General features: G+C 39.1%; 1 protein-coding gene across 1 annotated transcript in view; it reads right to left on the reverse strand.

Annotated features, from left to right (window-relative positions):
• LRCH1 (leucine rich repeats and calponin homology domain containing 1) overlaps positions 1 to 20704 on the reverse strand; it is a 251066-nt gene that overhangs the window by 5481 nt on the left and 224881 nt on the right. The window contains exon 18 of the mRNA XM_036747909.1: positions 18796 to 18873. Within this exon, the coding sequence (XP_036603804.1) occupies positions 18796 to 18873 (78 nt within the window). The remainder of the gene's footprint in view (positions 1 to 18795; positions 18874 to 20704) is intronic.

Consider the following 20704-nt stretch of genomic DNA (forward strand, 5'->3'; position numbering starts at 1 on the left):
GAAAATTCCCCCAGCCACGGATTATAGACACAGGCAAAATTACTGCCTATTTAAGCTAACTTTAGAAACCAAGTAAGAGGCATATAGCATGTGTAGATATATCGCACCTGGCACCATAAACGAGAGCTCAGGCAAAGTCTCAAGTAGATCTAGTTTCCGGTTCAACAATTAAGTATTTTAAGCACACTAGGCCTGCTTACAAATTAAAACAACCCTGTCCCCAAGCCTTCTGTGGAACAATGAATCTTTTTGTGATAAAAATAATTGCCTGCCCCATTCCCTCCTCTACCTCATTTTATTAACTTTATAGGCTTTACTTCTTCTACAGAGAGGGCTTTTAAAGTGAGATTCATCAGTATATATGTGGGATGGAAATATGAAGGAACATAAGAAGAAAGTGGAACAGGGTGGGGTAAGACAGGGAAAGGGAGAAAGGTCCCAGTTGTTAGACTCTCTCTCTCTCTCCTGAAATTACTTTTCTTTATTTCTTTCTCACCCAATGGGATACAAGATCCTTGAGGTGAGAGGCTATTTTTATGTTTGTATCCCTGGTATTTAGCTCAGTACCCAATACTTCATAAACATCTGCTAAAATGAATGTGTAAGAGTCCAGATTATGCCTCCCCCACCCCAGGGCCTAGGCCTAATGATCATAAGCATTTGATTTTAAGCTGAGGAGACACCTAAAGAAATCCTATTCATTTAGTTAGCCTCATGTTAAATGAAAACTTGTGTAACACAGATCCTTAGTGGAGTGGAGTAAGTTCTATGCAGAGGAAACCTAGACCAGATAGCCAGGGCTGTCAAATGAAAAAGAATACAGTAGGATAGGCAATATTTCTATTTAAAAACACGTGTTTTCTATTTATCCTATGTATAACTTGTTTGTACGTATTTGTTTGCTTCTTGGCTCCCTTATCAGATCCTGGGTTTTCTGAAGGCAGGGACTGTCTTTTACCTCTTTTTGTGTTCCCAGTAAAGACACAATGACTGGCTCATAGTAGGAGCTTAGTAAATGTTTGACTGATATATAGTAACTAAAATTTTTAAAATCCCATAAAGTGCATGATCATCAATATTCAGCTATGATTTATCTCCCCTTTAGGGAACTGAGACTCAAAGAGAAGGCTTTCCCAGAGTGGCAGCGCCAGGGAGTGACTGGGATTCCAGGGCTCTTTCCTATAGGCCCATGTTGCTTCTACAGAACTTGTTCCAAGTCTATAGTATAAATAAACTTTACATTTTTCTAAGTTAAGAGGAACAACTTCCTGAAAATATAATTTTTAAGAAAAGAAAATCTGTTTAAACACCTTGATTGAGAATACAGAAGTTATAAAAAAATTGCAGGAGTTTTAAGGAGTTTCTTAATTTTCTAATTCTTTGCTGAAACAGATATTATCACCATAGAATGTTTTGTTCGAAGTGTGAGGAGTATTTGGGTAAGGGAGGTGGGGAAGGGAAGAACCCTGACAAACTGTGTTCATAATTTTATGCTAATTGTTGTAGCAAGCCCTTGATAATTATTATTGATTTAAGATATGATTGGATTTAGAGCTGAGAGGGACCATACAGCTCATCTAGTCAAACCCTTTCATTTTATGAATAAGGAAACCAAGCTGCAGAGAGGTTAGGCAGGCAAGGTGCTTGTCCAGGGTCCTGTAGGTGCTGAGGGCTAGAAAATGACTTTAACTTGGGTCTTCTGCCTCCAAATCCAGGGTTCTTCTCACTACTTGAAAGGTAAAACAACTTAGGGCTACAATAAAAGTGGACTAAAACCCTGACTTTCCATTGATTATTAGGCCTGTATTGGTGATGGTCAGAGAAACAGACCATGGTGTCGTTCACTACTCTACAGACTAGGCCTAGAAAGTTTAATTTACTGGGCCCTGCTGAGGGTGTTGCCAAGTCTGAGGACTGAAGACTTTTAAAGATGTGGGCAAACATTTCTTCTGAGCCTTCATATTGCTCCTCTTAAAGCACCTAAAAATATTCACATTCTCTGGGGTGCTCTGAGAGCCCCAAAGACCTGCATAAGGCCTGGATATAAGAATTTTACGTAACCAAATAGAAATACAAGTATGTACACACACACACACACACACACACACACACACACACACACACACACACACACTGAAAAAACAGATCAGTCCTCACCATCACTTTATCAATTTATCACATTACCTGTGACCTCGGAGACAGAAAGAGTACACATAATGCTTCATGGAACATCTTGTTTCCAAACTAGGCAGAGTCCAGTGATCAGGCATTAATTTTGTGACTGTCAGTCACACACTTACATAAGAAATCAATCTAATTATGTAAGAGATAAGAAGCTAATTTATTACGTGACAACCAGTATCTGGAAATCACAGCAAACCTCAATGTTTTCCAAAAAGTGATTACGCCAACTTATACAGGCAGAATTATTCTAATCTAAACAAAGAAATTGTTCTTTTTAAAGGAAAAATGAAAAAGCCAGATATGAATCCTTTTCACACGTGACTCTCAAGCCCAGAGCAACATAATTTAAGGGGTGGGACTGCAGACTGAGGAGGAGAGGTTAGCAGGTGAGCATTCACATGACCAGGAGGAAGAGCAGAGGAATTCAATGAAGGGGTGACTGGGCATTAGGGCTGAAGTACCTTCAAATCTAATAGCTACCTGAGGCTCCTCTAAGGATTTCTCATTGGCTGTGGAAATAATCAGAGTATGGGATTAAAGTCATTCTACCTTGGCTCCAAGAAATAGCTCTAAGAGGATCAGACTAGGGAGCTAGACTACAAAATGTATTTCTTACTGTTCCATTCAGGGAATTATAACTTTGCTTTGATGCAAGTCAACACTGCCAAAGCTTCCCAGCTTACAGAATGGACCTCCTGGGATTTTTAGCTATCAAGATGGTAAAAAATCCAATTATTTGTTATATTTAGAGAGTTCACATTTAAACAAGGCCAATGTCATGCTTTTTTGTTTAAAAAAATCAGAATTTGCAAGTCCTATTGTTCTGATTTGCTTTGGAAACTCAATCTCATCCTGACACAATAAAGAAAATAAATGACCAGGATGTAATAGAACAAATTACTTTTGTCTGCGCCCAGTTTGACAATGGCTAGCTGCACAATATTATAACAGTTCAGTGAAATGATGTGAACACAACTCAACAACTAAATCTGCTACAGAAAATAAATGTTAGTGAAAACCTTGTTCATTCTGGTTGATCCTAATTTCCAGAGCAAAATTGTATGGGTTTTAGATGAGCACCCTGAAAGAGGGATAATACTTTGTATCATCTGTCATACAGGGTTGTTCTGAAAAAAAGTATTTTGTAAAGTATAAAGTTCTTATATAAATGCGAGCTATTCCTATTTTATAAATAGTTGCATTCCTTTGTGAGGAGACAGTGAGTAAGGTGGAAGTACTGAAAAATGATTTTTACATCTAGAAACTTCTTAACAGTTTTAAATTGGGATCTAACAACTTCTGGTCCAGAGTAAAGAAAGATCTGGCAACTAGCCAGCTAATAGAGCCAGGTTCCTTTCTCCAGCCTGTATCCTAGAGCACAAGGGGTGGAGCGTGACCAGAATGACCTTTGTTTTCTTCGGGTGGCTCAGTTTATCTCATTGGGTGCTGGGCCTGGTGCTCCTCTTCTGGGGCAGGAAGCCCAGAGACCATTCCTCGGAACAGAGAACTTCCTGTGTGATGAGTCATGGGGCTGGCTGAGGGGAGGTGTTGACTCCAGAGCCACACCCTATTGGGTGTTAACCTAGTCTACGCTAGGGGGAGGGGCCAACTCAAGAACCAATCGGCCCTGGTCATTCAGGCAGCGCTTGATGATGTCAAAAACTCTATACGAGGGGAGAGGACAGCTTGAAGATCCTTTTTCCTTTTCCGGTTGGAGCCAGAGACGCCTACAGCTGAAGCTGACTCAGGAGCTGCCGGTAGCGGAGCTGACCCACGTGTGGAGCGAGGAGTGCTAAGCAAGGACTTGAGGCCAGTGGGTAATCTTCTTACCGGAGAGGGAAGCATGTACACGATTTTGCCTTATACCATCATGCTTCTCTGTGGCCTCCTGGTTACTCTTGTGAGGCGGACTTACTGGGCCTGGAAGCTTTTGATCAAAATATCAAAATGGGGACACTGGTTTGTGGGTCTGTTACTGTGGAGTTTAAATACATGCTTTAATCCTTCTGCCTTCTACCTAGAGAATTCCTTATATCCTGTGGTTCCGAACCTTTCAGACGTATATGAGATTCTCTTTGAAATTATAAATTCTGCCTTCTTAATACACAGCCTTATCCCAAGAATGGAAAAGTAATGAGAAGTCAGCAACCTGACACTTCTCAGCCAGGGAGAGACAGGAAGCAGAGAATAATGAGGGAGGAGAGAGGGCTGAGAGGTAGCTAGGTGGAGGAAGAACATTCAGCTCTCCTTTCCCTCAGTCCTAACTGAGGGCAAATAGTTTGCTGAACTTTCTATGTCTCCCTTTGTCTGCCCGCCAAGGAGAAAGGACATTCTGATTAGAGGAAAAGCCTCAAGGGCATCACAGGCTGCAGTATTAAAGAACCTATTTGGGGCACTGTCTGTGGAAAATGTGGGCACTTAGTCCACTCCTTGAAATGTTGAAGACAGAAAAACAAGAGAAGAAAAGCAGGTAAATCAGTGGGTAAAAACACTACAAGTAAGGAGATTTCACAGAAGCCAAAGCACAGGAGCTCTTAGCTGGAAAGTTATTGCACTGGGGTTGGAAAATTAAAACACTGCTGGATACTCAACCGTGAGCTGAGCTAAAAAAAAATATTTGTGGGCCAGCTGATGAGCACTAAAAAAAATGAATAAGAACAAAAGGCCACACGATCGTAAGTCAAACAACTAAACAGTAGGACCGACTACATACAGAAACAAGCACATAGCATAAAATCAAAAACCAAAAGAGACCCAGCTATATTGTCAAGGGAAAGTCCAAGTCCAAGCCATCTTACTCTTCTACAAGGGAGCGTGGCTGCAGGGGATATATGTGCTGGATATTACCTGGCAGCTCTGGCTTCAATATTTACCAGCTGTGTGACTATCAACAAATCCCATTACTTGATCTCAGTTTTTTTATCCAGGAAGCGAGGACAACAACACTTTTATTTACAACCTATCTCTTAAGGTTGTTGTTAGGAAGTGCTTTGTAAGTCTTAACATGTGTGCTTTTTTAGGATGCCACATTCTTATTACTATCTCTCAGTGACTGATTATGGGTCATAATGTCAAAAGCTGAATCTTTATAGACATAAACTAATGTTACTGATGACTTTTCCTTAAAAAACAGGGCTAGCTTTTATAAGAATGGGGTGAGAAAGGCCCACATCTTTCACAATAAATACTGCAGAGATTTTCAGCAATGTATTATAGTTTGATAATTTTTAGAAATTATAACAATTCACTAGCAAAGAGAGCTTTGAGGTTCATAAATCACTGCCTTTACAACAAACCTGCAAAGAAGCTCCTAACAAATATTATTAACTCCATGTCACACATGTGGAACTGGGGTTTTCAGAGCGGTTAATGAATCGTTCAATGTCACACAGCTAGGAAGTATCAGAGCCAGAATTGGACCCAGGTCTCTTGATTCCAGGGTCCAGTGGCCTTTCTCCAGTGCCATGCACAAGGAAATGTTGAGGGAGGCATGAGAAGAAGGGAAGCCTTTCAGAGAAAGAGTAATTTTGTCCAACTTCTCAGGCAAGCTTTGCTGCTAGCAGAGACACGAGGGATGGCTTTCTGAAGAGTCTACTAGAAATAAGGCACATGGGAGAGATGCTACAAAGACACAGCCAAGGCGCGGATGGTCATTGATGTCCAAGAAGCTCCTGTAGTGGAAAGAACTCCCAAGTATATAGCAGTAGGAAATGGGTTGGCTCAGTGGAAACAGCAGGACCATGAAGCCAGGAGGCAAGATGTCAGATCAGATGCTGCTAGGCAAGCTAAATAACACCATGCATACTCTGCCGAATTATGACTACAGGTCACACATGACTTCCTGTCCCAGAGAATCAAATAAATACTGTGGCAGAATAGCAGCAACTTCTCCTGATACACAGAATACATATATGAATATGTATATTTCATTAGGATTTTCAAATAATACACACAATTCCCATTGCCTGTTCAAATAAGAAGATTAATAAAAATCGCCCCCTGGCACTTCTATTTGAAGCGTCTGGAGAGTTCAGAAGCCAACTGCTGACACAGACAGAAAGAAAGGCAACACATAAAATTAAATATATTCAAGTTCATACAAACTTATCAAAGCATTCTCCCTGATGATATAAATAAGTGACTTTAACCCAGCTTATAAACCTTTAAAAATTTCATTCTTAAGATAATAAAAATATCCTAATAATTTGAGTCTGCCCAGACACTAAAATGATGAATCTGAACAAAAAGTCTGATTAATCAATAAACATTTATTAAATACCTACTCAAATATATAAATACACAGTAAGTTTAGAAGAAAAAAATACTTAACTACTGAATGATGAGGCAAATGAGGCCATTTATGTAAATCTTAAGTGATACTAAAAACCCCAGTGCCCAAATTAGGTTTACTTACACTGGTAATTTTGTAACTCCATGAGAAAAAAAGAAATAATGAATTATATGTAAAGAGTCACTGCCTTGGTTCAAAGTATTAAACAAAATGGAACCCAAGAGACTAGTACCTGAAGTACAACCTTCAAAAGTAACATCCTGATTTTAGCTCATTTTAGGGGTTTGGTCACCTATTACACCATGATCATTCCATGGTCTTAAAATTCCATACGTATTCATGAGAACCTACTCTTTGTCATGAGTCAGCTAGAGTTCTGGAAGCATTCTGGAAAGATAATTCAAGCTGAAATTTCTTGAATTCCATTCCCTACTTGTAATCAAATAGAAACTATCTATCAAAATTCTTTTACTCATCTATGTCCCTATCATTCCTGCTGTGTTGTCTTACCTGAGTCAAATAATGGAAGGGAATGATCCCTAGACCATACTCTACTTCCAGAGAAAAATATGTTTTGGGCACCTTTGGTGCCTAATATTTGCAAGGTATAAGTGAATAAGACCCTATATCTTTTCTTCTGAATATTCATAAAAGATGGAGAACTGTGGGTGGGTCATAATTACAGACTTATAAACACTGTCACTAGAAGGAGGCATCCTTAGCAAATGTCATATAAAAAGACTGGAGAAACAGGCAAGAGAAGAGCTTACTGTATCTTAGGTTCTGGCACTATAAGAAGAAAAAAAGGAAGCATTAAGAGGAGGGATTGGAAAGTGGTCCCTTTTCCATAAAAGTAAAATAAAAAAATAAAGCCACCAAATCTCTAAAAAGCTTTCACACTCAGTAGGACAGTAAGCTCTGTACATGTACCATTCAAAGTGGTTAAATGGTAGACATATGAGTTGGTGAGACGTAGCATTAGAGAGGAAAAAGAATAGGTTTTAGCATTTTTAACAGCAGTGGACAGAAGAATTCATTCCATTTCTGACCTAAGGGTACCATGTTAAGCTTCCTCTACAATACACTACACTGCTTCTGAAAAAAAACCCACTATCCATCAAAACCTCAGAGAGTAAGTAGCACCAACATACCTTCTCTCACAGGGATGGTGGATGAGACACTGTGTGGCTTCACAATATCAAATTGTTATAACCACTGAGGGTTGCTCTGGCTACATTTTGTGTAAAGCTACTGATACACCAATAAAAACTCTGAAATATCATTCAAAAAAGCATTTATTAAGCACCTGAAGGTTCATGATTCTGTGCTAGGTACAGAACTGGGTTACAAGGTCATACAATTTGGTATGCCTATTGGTTATGCTGTTCAAGTATAAAACAAGGCTAGATGATTTTTTAAAATCCTGGGTTTTTCCAATCAACACCTAGTTTTCATGAGAGAAAGGGAAGCCTTGTTAGTAAGATGACAACAAGACTCAGTCATAGTAGTTTTTTCTATTAGAGCACTAGCCATTCTCCTCTGCAATATAATCTGGGTTTGATCAGACTGGGTGGCAAGAAAGCTCTGTAAATCTCTCCTTTGAATCATATCAGGTGGTACTATTCAGAGGGATGTTTTCCTGGAAACTCTACCAGAAGATTGGTTATCCTTCTGGTCAGCTTAAGACTTCACCTTAATGGAGAATTACTGCCATCTTTTCTAAATTTGGGAAGTAAATTACAACTTTGGTAGTAATATAAAATAATAGCTACAGACCACAAGTAGAAATGGAATTTAGATCAACAGGATTCAACTTCCTTTTTTTTATATAGTATGGCATTTTTTCATTTTCTCCAAGAAGACATTCTTAGAATTTTGGATAGCTATGGATTACATTTTTTTTCTTTAATCACCTTTACAGAGTTGCTCCATGGACAATGCACTTAAGGTGACATCCTATAAATCTAGTAAAAGATTAAAATAATTTATCAGTGAATATCTATTAGAATTCATGTGTTTAAGGAACATTCCAATATTGAGAGGTCTTTCTTTTCTTAATCTTATTATATCCTGGAATAATACTGAAAACTCAGGACTAAGGATGTTCCAAATGGGTCATATTCTGGACCTGCAGAATTCAGGACCCACTTTTTCTAATCTGATTATTAGGTGAAGTACTCAAATGCAAAATCATCACTGTGCATAAAAATGTTTCTTAGAAATAGTGTGGTCCCCCACTTCTCTGTCAACTCTTCCTTCCCACAATGGCTTCGTAATAGTAGCTGTCAAGAGTCTTAGGACAGGCTTAACAATAAAGGAAGGCCCTTGTGCCAGCAAATTCCACCATTTAATACTTTAACGGCTAATTCCAATTCCCTAGAGCTTTTCTATTTAGGGGTCTTTCCCTGACAATATAACATGTTCAGGCTTGGTACGCTGGCAATAACTCTACACATTCCCCATACCTAGAGAAGGGAGAAGAATCCAGATGTATTCCCAGAGATAGAGCAATTCCCTGGGTGGGCTTTTAAAAATGGGTCAATCTGTGTTCTTCATTCTTGAAGAATTTTAGGATCACTTTGGACTGAGGCCTTGGTTTTGCACTTCTGAATGACAGCAGCACCAAAAAAAAGCACTTCCCTTCCTAACCCTGCACTATGGTCCTTGTTCAGTACCGGCTCAAAGGAAAAATATTAATATAAAGAATCACCTTAGTGCCTTTGTTTTTTTCCCTTTTTTTTTTTAAAAAAAAAAAGCAGAATCCTTTTTTTTTTCTACCCAGGTATGTTTTCAGGCACTTCAAAGCAATAAATCAGGAAAAATCCATCACAGCAATGCTGCTGATATCACATGGACATAGTAAACTAAACGTGATCGAAAAGAGGGGGAGGGAGAGATCTTTAATGTCATTTCTGATTTAGAAGTTCTGTCCTGAAAACTTAATACGAAAATATCTTGGCTCATACTTCTGAGATTATTGAAAAGATGACAGGAGTGGAAGTTTGCAAGGCAAAGGAAGAAGTGAAAAGTACCTGTAAAAAGTTAGATAAAGCAGAATGTTTAAACGCACATGTGAGTGAACAGATTATGGCAACAGAGCATTCCAGTGATAAGTAATATACATCAACACTACAAAGAATATGTGAACAAGACAAAAGCCTATAAGGTCCCTGGAGCGAAGGGTAGAAGTTGATTGTGGGGGTTTCTCCCCATGTGCCAGCAGAGTGTCAACAGTCTTTCGAATGTGACGAAAATCCAAGTGCAGGATGTCATACGGAGAGCAGAGGTCAGCCTATCCCGAAGGGCAGCCAGTAGAACAGAAAGAGACAGTGAATAAAATTAAAAATACAAAGAGGTAACAACAGAAAAGAAGTGCAATATTCTTGGTTGCTAGTCATATGGCTTGAAATAATAACTTTTGCCTTCATTTGCCAGGCAAAAATCTTTCTTTCCCTCTAAAGAGAGTCTAATGGAGAGAGAAGCACAATGCCAGAACATATTTTATGCAAACTAGGAGAGCAAAGTTGTTTTCTATAGTCATTCTTCTTGTACCAAAAAGTCAAGCAGAATGGTTATTGACAAAGCCAATACCAAACCCCCCATACCTGACACAGAGCATTTTGATTGGCTGGTAGTGGTTTTAGGTGCTAACCAGTGCTTGAAAATTTTCAGATCGACTTTCTTAGAAAAGTAAGAAATGTACAGTTTAAAGTTTGATTTCCTTTATCTTATTCAAATTTTGAATTCAACCTCACTGGTCTTTGAGGAATACTTATTCCTATCTGAATGGTGAAATAACTATTCTCTCTTTTTTAAAGTCTTGGTTACGGAAAAATTTCAGGGAATATTAGGGAAAATGTGTTCTAAAGACATGTTTTACTCAACCAAAGGAGAAAAAAAATCAATTTTTTTTCTTTTAATAAATAATTATTTCATCAGTATGGAAAAGTCCCCATGAGAAAATTCCTCTAACTGATATAGGCCCCTCAGAGACCCGGTTGGGACACTAAGCACATAAATGACTTGTCCATTGTCATAGAGCTAGTATGTATCAGAGGTTAGACTTAAACCTGTCTTCCTGATTCTAAGGACATGGGTTCCCTTTCCACCATGTCTACTCCTTACTTTTCAGAAACAAAATGAAAGAAGCTTGTTTGGTGTTTATATTTGATCTGCCTACATATTATTATATCCTGTGAAAGGAAAAAAAAACAAAACAAAACTTAATACACTGACTTCCTAACTCAAATAGAAGCAAAGTTCAGAGTTTTGTTGATTACAACTGAATTAAGGCTTAATAAGAAAGCAGAGAGGCAGTTTCTCAAAGAGGAATTTCTTTTCAAATGAGGCAAAGCATTCAAAATTCATGATCCATGAATTTTAGAAAATATGTTGTTATAAAGCTATCTTTTAAAAAAAGGCTTATTGGTAAACAGATGCAAATCACAGAAGGCTTAATTAAAAGCAAAGCACAATTGTGCTGAATAACCTGCCAAGGTTTTATAAATAGTGGAAGATACACGTGAATAAGATTTTAAGCAAAACAACCAAAAACTCAAGTCAGGAAAGCATGCTGAATCTGGTCTGATTAGGATAGAGAAGTGTGCCAGCCATTAATCTTTTCTCAATGGATACAAAAGTAACCATATGAAAACAGACTAGCACTTTCAGAATGTCCTATGAATGAAAGCAGCTGCTTAGAGGTTTAATTTCACAGAAGGGGGCAGGGTGGGGGTGGGGTGGGGGCAGAGGGGTGGGGTAAGGAGATATCTGCTGACCAGGGATTAGGAGAAGGAGATACATAAAATAAGGAATTGAAGCGTGCCAAAAGCATTTTCCACTGCAATGTTGGGTGTAGCCAGTGAAATCTGAGAAAAAACATGGGTATAAGCAAAGAGGAAAGTCAGCTTCTGCAAACTGAAATGTGTCTTATATGCGTGTTAGCTACATAATAAAGACATTTACTTACTCATCTGGTAAACAGAAGAAAGCATTTCCTAGTGAATTGGTAAGGAAAATGATTTTTGCATGCCCTCTAGTGGCCCTGAAAGAGAACTCGTTTTTCACAGAGCAATTCATTATGTAGAATGCTTCTCAAAGATATTTCTGATGAGGTAATGGCAAATTAAAACAACACCTTCCTTATTCAAAATGCACACCATGATGTGCTGCAATCTATCTGTCCATTGAACAATTTCAAGAAGCTGTATATTCACAACTATAAAAATAACCCCCTGACTGGCGTCTAGTGTTATGGCTCAGTTGAGCATAGTGTTCCTTCTATTTAGTTTAAAGGAAACAAAAAGAGCTAATGGAAAAGAAGCTAGTTCAGCAGAATCAGAGATATATGTGACTATGCAGAAATCTGATTTAGGCAACACCTCACATAAAAGGTGACTCTGAGTTACCACAGCAATTGAACTTACCCACTTATTGACTCTTACAGTGCGCCTGTCACATGGCCAAGGGCAGTATGATCGGAGACATTAAAAGAAACGGATGGAGCACAGCAGTTTTGAGATTGCTGTGGGAAGTTGGACTTCCTGATCTTTGTGCTTTTTAAATAGCCACCTTAATGAGAGGAGTTTAAAGGTTATATTTTCTTTCTTTTTAAAAAAATAAAACTGAATAAAAATACTAAAGATAAAGGAAAAGTCAAAGAGAGGCAAGCCTGCTCCCCACATTTATAACATATTATTAAGGACTAAGGCATTTGAAAGCTGTAGTGAATTCAGCCAGATTCCCAGGAGGAAGTAAGAGAGGGAGGCAGGCTAATTTCCATGCTATTCAAAACAAAATCACCACCTTGGAGAGGTTAATGATTGTTCTAGGGCCAGTATATAAATAGGTGGGATGGGATTATAATTTTAGAGCTGTTCAGTTTTTAATCCTGTTTGCAAAAGACCTAAGTGTATTTACAGAAAGAGCTCTAGGGGAACAAATTAGAATTGACACCCTGGTTAATACCAAATTCTTAGTGGTGTTTCTGTGATAAGGGAGTGTAGCAAAATTTCAGTTCTAAGAGTTGATGATACCTACCTGGCATACAAATTCAAATTAAAGATTACGTATTTGCAACTAATTTCTTTATTTGAAACATCACATATTGGAAACATTCGGAGATCAGGTGGCAAAATTTAAAGCTTGACAGGAAAATTTTTTTTTCAGAATTTATCCAAGATTTTAAATTGATAGCTGATTGTGATGCTATTTTAATTACAAATATGATTTCTAGTCCATGGAACATACTGCCCCTGAAATATTTTGTTCAAGTAAAGGCTGATAGATCACTGATCAAAACTGTCCCCAAACCAAACTTACTCCTCTAAGTAAGAACACCTGTTGTATATAAGGAGCATTTCTGGACATTGCAAAAATATTTTGCTTTCAAAAGGTACCATATGTGTTCTACAGATTAGCAATTTGTGAAATGAGAAAATTATTTAGATATGATGGAAAATGTCTCCAGACTATAGCTCTTGGTATTTGATCCTATAGTCATTCAACGTTAGCTCATGAATTAATCTAGTCTGGGTAATGAGGGTAAGTCCATCTACAACACAAGTACTTTCACTTTAGGATGAACAGAGATATGATTTTGAATCATATGTAAATTACAGTGAATGATTTTCTCAGGAAGCACATTCGTATTTATTGTATCTCAAGTCATATCCCTATGATGCTATTTTCACTGCCAGTTTATAAACAGAGACACAAGCATGAAGAGATTAAGGGACTTTCTTGTAGATCTCCAGTGAGCGGTGAATGCTAACACTTTGCAATAATTTGAGCTCCCCTTATCAGGAACCTGAACATACCCCTGCTCCTAAATTTCTCTATAGTATGGGGAAAAGGCTTTCTACCTGGATAAGCAAATTGATTTTCACAGTCCTGGTGGTTTAAAAAAAAATATTTCTTTCTTAAGAATAGCTTAATAGGCAAGCCCCAACCTAGCTTTGTCATTGGGCCAACAAAAACATGATGTTAGGAGAAAATGTTATGTGGGCATTCAGGTTCATATAGACACAGTAAACAGGCCTCAGTCAATAACTATGATTATTGTTGCTTTACTGACATTACAGTAGGATTTTATGACATTATTTTATGGTGGGGCTTGGTTACACTGTACTAACTGCATCACTGCAAAACTGACATTGGTCAAGACAACATTACATGAAAAAGGCAAGAGGCTAGATCTAGGACTGGGGGAATGGTCTGTTCATATATCCTCTGAGAAAGAAATCATCCTTAAGAACCCAAAGTTGCTTTATCCACCTTTTTTTTTTCCAATGCTTCATATAGATGAAAGTATACCACTGAGAGGAACAATGTTTTAATGAGTCCCAAAGAGTCAGATGAAAACCTGGTCACCCTCCATAAACAGATGTCAGAAGCATGGAATGTCCAGTCTTTCTTAAGTAAAAGGTAAAGGCAGTCACAGACTGGACAGCTAGGTGGCTGACTTGATAGAATACTGGCCCTGGAGTCAGAAGGACCTGAGTTCAAATCCAGCCTCAGACACTTACTAGCTGTGTGACCCTGGGCAGGTCACTTAACCTGTCTGCCTCAGTTTCCTCATCTGTAAAATGAGCTGGAGAAGGAAATGGCAAACCACTCTAGTATCTTTGCCAAGAAAATTCCAAATGGGGCCACAAAGAGTCAGATGTGACTAACCAACTAAACAACAACAAAAAAAGGCAGTCACAGGTTGCTTGCAGGTATTTCTGCAGTATAAAGTTCCTTTTAAAAACACACTAAATGGGACCAAAATCTTGGGTGAGGGAAGATCCATCAACCATATGAAAGTCTCAGGATACAAGCTGACCCTTGTAATCCAGCTAGGTCTGCTGAGTAAATGGCCTTGATTTGACTTTGGTGCAGCCAAGCTCTAGGGACAAGACATGATGCAGTCTTGGCAGCAGATCTCAGCTTCGCAGCCACAGCAAATCACAAAGGCCTTGATTTCATTATCTATGGAATAGCAGAGCTGAAAGGTACTTTGGGGATTTTCTAGTCTAAATCTCTCCATTTTACAGATGAGGACGCTGAGGACCAGAGATGAAATGACTTATTCAAAGTCAACTAGTTAGTGAGTTAATAGCAAAAATGAGTCTAGGAGTCAGGCTTTGACCTAAGCCAACAATCAATCTTCCTTGTAGATCATCTTGTGTGCCAAGCATTTGCCCCACTCTTGGATTTCAATTGCCAAATTAAAACATTAGAAATTTAGAGAGGGCCTTAGGTATCTAGAACAGGGGCGGGGAACTTTCGGCCTCAAGGCCACATGTGGCCCCTAGGTTCTCAAGTGCAGCCCTTTGACTGAATCCAAACTCCACAGAACAAATCCCCTTAATAAAAGGATTTGGTCCGTAAAACTTGGGCTCAGTCAAAAGGCCACACTACCTAGATTCTAGAACAAAGTCATATTTCACTTTTTTCTACTAACAAGTCATTTAACATAACTCTTGTCATTTATGGCAGCTAGGTGGCATGGTAGATGAAGTGCCAGGTCTGCAGTCAGGAAGACTCATCTTCTTGAGTTCAAATCCATCCTCAGACACTTAATGGCTGTGTGACCCCAGACAAATCACTGAATCCTGTTTGCCTCAGTTTCCTCATCTGTAAAACAGGCTGGAGAAGGAAATGGCAAATCACTTCAGTATCTTTGCCAAGAAAACCCCAAATGGGGTGGCGGAGTGTCTACATGACTGAAATGACTAAACAATAACAAAACTGTCATTTAGAGAAAGGCAACAAATTGGAAAAATAACTCCAAAAATAAAAGCCATGGAAATTTCAGGGTGGGAAAGAACATTACCTACAGCATGAAGTGTTTCTGAAGTTACCTATACACCAAATCTGAAATCTACAACCTGTGCTCAGTTTTTTCTATCTTCCCATGCCTTGCTTAATGTCCCATCTTGTGCCCTACCATATTACTTTCTGGAATAATAGCATTAACTTCATGTAATACCTTTTCTCCCAAATGTCCCCAGGTCTATCTGCCCCTATCCTATCTCCATGGCTTAACCTTCAACAATGTGAAGCCAGCCTTTAGGCAAACTGAATGTGGAAGACAAAAAGTCTGCTCATTTGACTTTTCTACATAGTCTAATGATCAGAGAATGAATTGTGCTTCTTACATCAGAGCAAATCTGAACTTAAATAATTAAAATCAACCATGATAAATGTATAAACTATACACCAAGGGCAGGAGTAGTCTCCTCAATATTACTTGAAATAGTCTGTTAAAAATGCCGTTGTGTACACACTAGCCCTTCCTACCTCTTCAATGACCCTGTTGCTGTTTTGCCACATCCTGAGCAGAAACATTTCCTGGACTGGACATTCCAGCCACTCCAGAGGAGTTCCAGCTGCTGAAGTTCATCACATAAATGTCTCTTCAGCCTCTAAACCCCAAAATAGCCATGTAGCTGAGAACTAAGAGAGAAGCTTATAGCAAGTTTTTTTGCTTGTTTGTTTTTTGCTGCTGGTCTGGACTGGGCTTCATTGGGGTTGGAAATTCTCAGTGTGACTGACCCTCTACCAAAGCAGATGGCTACTATCCTAGAACCCATGGCTCTAAGGTGTTGTTTGGGGACACTGAGAGGTTAGGAGACTTGCCAAGTGTTGCACAGTCAGTAGGTTTTAGAGATGAGACTTGAAGCCGGGTCTTCCTAACCATGAGGCTGGTTCTCCATCCATCCTTCTAGCCTGCCTCTCATATTAAGAACACCAGGACTTTAAAAACAAAAAGTGTGCCAAAAGGCTCTATGTAGATGAGTCTAATTTCCAAGTATGTTTACATCCATAATTGCACAAATAAACTCTTGCATCTAAGTTAATGAACTGGCCAGCTCTTGCTGGGAAATTAGATTTGAACTGCTCTAACCCTAACTTTGGCCTATGGTGTCCTATCATGTTTTTTTATAGAGGCCAAGGGAATGAACAGTTTTTGGTATGCAAGGACACTGTAACTTTTCACTCTCTAAAAGGATTATTCACAATGTCACTTATAATTATTTATACAAAATATAGGAATTCTGGTATGCATGCATATATGCATATCAGAGAATGAGGCTAGGAAAATAGGTATATAAACAAGAGAGATGTTATCTCTGGTTTCCTAGAGAAATAATGGTCAGTTTTTATTCACCAGAGTGAATACAAGGGAAAAAAAAGTACAACTGAAGACAATTCATGGTATGGAGAAGAACATCTGGCTTTTTACCTTAAAAGTCTGGAGTACCTATGGATAATTTTTACATATGCCAAACTTGTAACAAATGTAACTTTATAGTAAATATTACAAATGCCATCCTGCTGTGTACCATCTCCAGATGGCACCCTCTTTCCCTAATAAGCAACCTATGACTGGAAGGGCCTTTGTAAGCCATCTAGTCCAATGCCGTCAATTTACAGGGGAGTAAACTGAAGTCTAGGGAAGTTATATAATTTGCCCAAGGTCACAAGATCTTCAGCTTAAAAAAAAATGTTTCCTCTCACCCATTCCCTAGGACACAAAGCCTGAGGTGCAAACAAACTGGTATGTTCAGGAATTGCTACCTGTGTAGCACCTGCTTGTGTCCTCCACAGACACATCCACGCTCATTAAGAAGAGACCATCGCTACATAACCAACATGTGTTTTTAATGTTTCAAAACAGAGGCAATAACCTCTCTGTAGCTTTCTGTGAAAAGCTGTTCCATTTTCCTCAGCATGTTACAAATAAACATAAAACTGGTCCTTGTATTAGTTTAGAACTTAGAAAAAACAAATCAAGCTAAACACATGGTTCTTACGGAGCAGAACAAAGGAGGTAAAGTGACAAAGAGGGTCCCCGGCTTCTTTTAAGTCACTACACCCTGAAAATAGAAAGGGCTCACCTTTCGGTGCATGAGTTTGCAGAAACGTTAGCAAATTCCACTGTGCCATTTTGTGGATTTGGATTGAGTTATCCTTCCTCCTCCTCACCCACAATAAATGGTTACAGGCATTTATTTTCATTTCAGTTTGCACTAGGGCGTGCTAAACAAATAATGAATGCAGCAAAATCACAGCGGCTTAGGTCACTGACCCGCAGAGCTTCCAAGCACAGGCAAGAAGCTATGACATCCAAATAAGGTTTTCAAGCAGCTCTGATTCTCTTACGGGAAACCTTGCAAGCCCGTAACAGAATCACCCTGATAGATATGTGTATATTCCCACACATTCAAAAACCATGAGTGGATATGCAATAAGCATACACACATGTACATATACACCCATATGAATACACCAATAAACATTCTGATCAAGGGAAGACAATATACAGGCCATAATGTAAAACTTACAGCCTACTTCAAAGAAATGGCAAGCTTCTCCTTAAAAATTCAAGGGTCTCCCCTCGGCTGTTTTGCTAGCCCTCTTCATTTCTTCAAATGACAGGCAGTGGTAAAAAATCTTTGAACAAATGCAGCAACAGACTCCTATCACTGGGCACAATTACATTGTGTGCAGACACTCAAAACCTGAACTGTGTTTTTAGAGCCTATGTTTCTGGGGGATATAGGTGCTGATAAGAGCCACAGAGTACAATGATGCACTCCTTCCTGCATTCTCTACCACCTTTAATCCTCTCCCCCCTCCCCACCCACTCCACTGCTTCCTTTTGTTCATTTTTCACATGGGCTCTTGGTGGTATAGTTCATTTGTAGAGTCACTTTGTGCTGCCCAGTATTAAACTCTTTCCAATGTGCCTCTGAAAAGCAGCACACCAAAAACTGGCTGGGAGTTGGTGTGGGAAGGGAAGGGGAAGTGGTGAATAGCTGGGGGAGGAGAACAGATGTACCATGGGAGAGTTGTCTCAGCCACACTTTACCCACCCCCAACCCATGTGGCCCTGGAAACCCAAAACTGCAGTGGCCAAGGGCTAATCTATGTCACTTGTGTACACAGGGGGGTCAGCAAAGTTATCTTTGGGCAAACCAATTGTGGCTCATTTCATGGGACTTAATGGCATTTCGATTTCTGCTCATGTAGCTGGACCACAGACTCATTTAAAGCATTTCTTTCCATGTTTAGAAGTCTACATTTTCCTTTTAAAAACTTATAGGAACAATGTTCTTCACCTTTATCCTAAAATGAGTAATACTGCTAAAAGATATTTTAATGCTACTTCCTCATATAGTTTATCCTTCAAACTCAGCATTTTTCCTCTAGAAAGCTCAAGACTGGAAAACAATACTATAAGAAGTCTGCTTTTTTAAATATCATCTATTCAATTGTTAAATATATACATTAAACAAAATGCTGGTATTTTGGATCAAGTTAAGAATTACCTCTGGAACTCCCAATTTTCGGCATGCTTCCAGAAAGTTTTCCACATTTCTTCTGCATTTGGCCATGCTAAGTTTGGGCTGTAAACACAGAAATAATGGTTATTAAGAAGGAAATAGCCCTAATGTACAAAGAGCTAAATTTTATAGGCCAGTTAAACTACTCCCCATCAAAGCCTAGGACTTAATTATACAAGCCACATGAAAGTAAAGAGCATTGAGAGTTATGGGAAATTATTTACTAAACCCAGAGTCACTCAAAACTCATTTGAGGGTTACACATGACATGAAAACCAGGGAGAGTTCCAGGTAGGGCACTTTCAGTTAATCTGGAAAGTTTTAAATGGCCTATTATTATGTTTTAATGCTACATTTCAGGTTTAATGCTGCTTTAAAAAAAAGACACTCTACTAATTCAACATTCTAAAATCCCCAAATCAACCCCTTCCACACACACATACACCCCTACCTATTTTATATGTAGATTTATATAAGGTACCAGTATCTTCATGTGGCTAGTAAAACAAGAAAGAAACCATGGAACAATTTAGTTTGTGGGTTTTAATAAAATTATTCCTCCAGAAAGAAGTACTCTAATAGGACAGAATCTTCCACAAAGCAGGCCCTTCAATGGGATTCTAAAAACTTGCTTTCCAGGTTTTGCTGTGTGCCTTTACTCAACAAATATGCAGTTGCTACATGTTATTACAACATGACAGGGAGGAGAGTGTAGTTGACTGACTCACTATTGTGGAGTTTGGTGCTGTGTTACTTGACCCTGTAAGAGAGAAGCTCTGTCTACATACACAGAATGACAGGCCTGGAAGGGACCCCAGAGATCACTGGGCCTAATCTGCCTCTGATCAAGAATACCCTCTTACACGTCTCTGGCAAGAAATCATCTGGTTTTTTTCTAAAGTTCTCCAGTAATGTGGAACCTTCTGCTTTCCAAAGCAGTCCATTCCATTTTGGGATACTTCTAAGTGCTAGGTAGTTTCTCTTTTCTTCAAGCCTAAATAACTCCTTTCTGCAGCCTTGTTCCTTGTTCTGCCCTCTGAGGCCAAGTAGAACATATCTAATCCTTTTTCCATGTAACAGACCTCAAATACTAGGACAACTGTTATATCCAAAATGAACTCAAATCCTCTACTGTGACCATATGTGACCATAAGCAAGTCCCTCAACACCTCTGAACCTCAGTTTCCACATCTATAAAAGGGGTTCAAATGAAATAAGACATTTAAAGTACTTTGTGAACCTGAAAGCACCATTTAATTTTTGTTATTAGAAATCAATGAGTAGGGCATGGTGGCACATACCTATAGTGTCTGCTACCGGAAAGGCTGAGGCTTGTAGACTGCTTGAGATTGGGAGTTTTGAGGTATATGTAGTAGGTCTAAAGCAAATCAGGTGTCCACACTAAGTCTGGCACCAGTATGGTAAGTCCCTGGGAGTGAGAAGTGAACCTATCCACAGGGCAGAAATGGAGCAGGTCACAGCTTTTATGATAATCATCAGTGAGATCTGGCCTGTGAGTGGTTGCTGCACTTTCGGCTTGGGCAGGATAGGCAAAGATGTAGTCTCTTTCTTTAAAATAAAAGGGGGTGGGGCAGGGAAGGAAAACATCAATGGAAAATGGGAGGAACAGATTACTTTTGAAAAAAATCCTTATGGGGCAACTAGGTGGTATAGTGCATAGAGCACTGGGCCAGGGGTCAGGAAGACCTGAGTTCGAATCCAGCCTCATACACTATCTGTGTGACCCTGGACAAGTCACTTAACCTTGTTTGCCTCAGTTTCCTCATCTGTAAAATGAGCCGGACAAGGAAATGGCAAACCATTCCAGTATCTTCGCCAAGACAACCCTAAAATGGGGTCATAAAGAGTCGGTCACAACTGAAATAACTGAACA

The sequence above is a fragment of the Trichosurus vulpecula genome, chromosome 2, assembly GCF_011100635.1.
Source record: "Trichosurus vulpecula isolate mTriVul1 chromosome 2, mTriVul1.pri, whole genome shotgun sequence".
In the NCBI taxonomy this organism is placed as follows: domain Eukaryota; kingdom Metazoa; phylum Chordata; class Mammalia; order Diprotodontia; family Phalangeridae; genus Trichosurus; species Trichosurus vulpecula.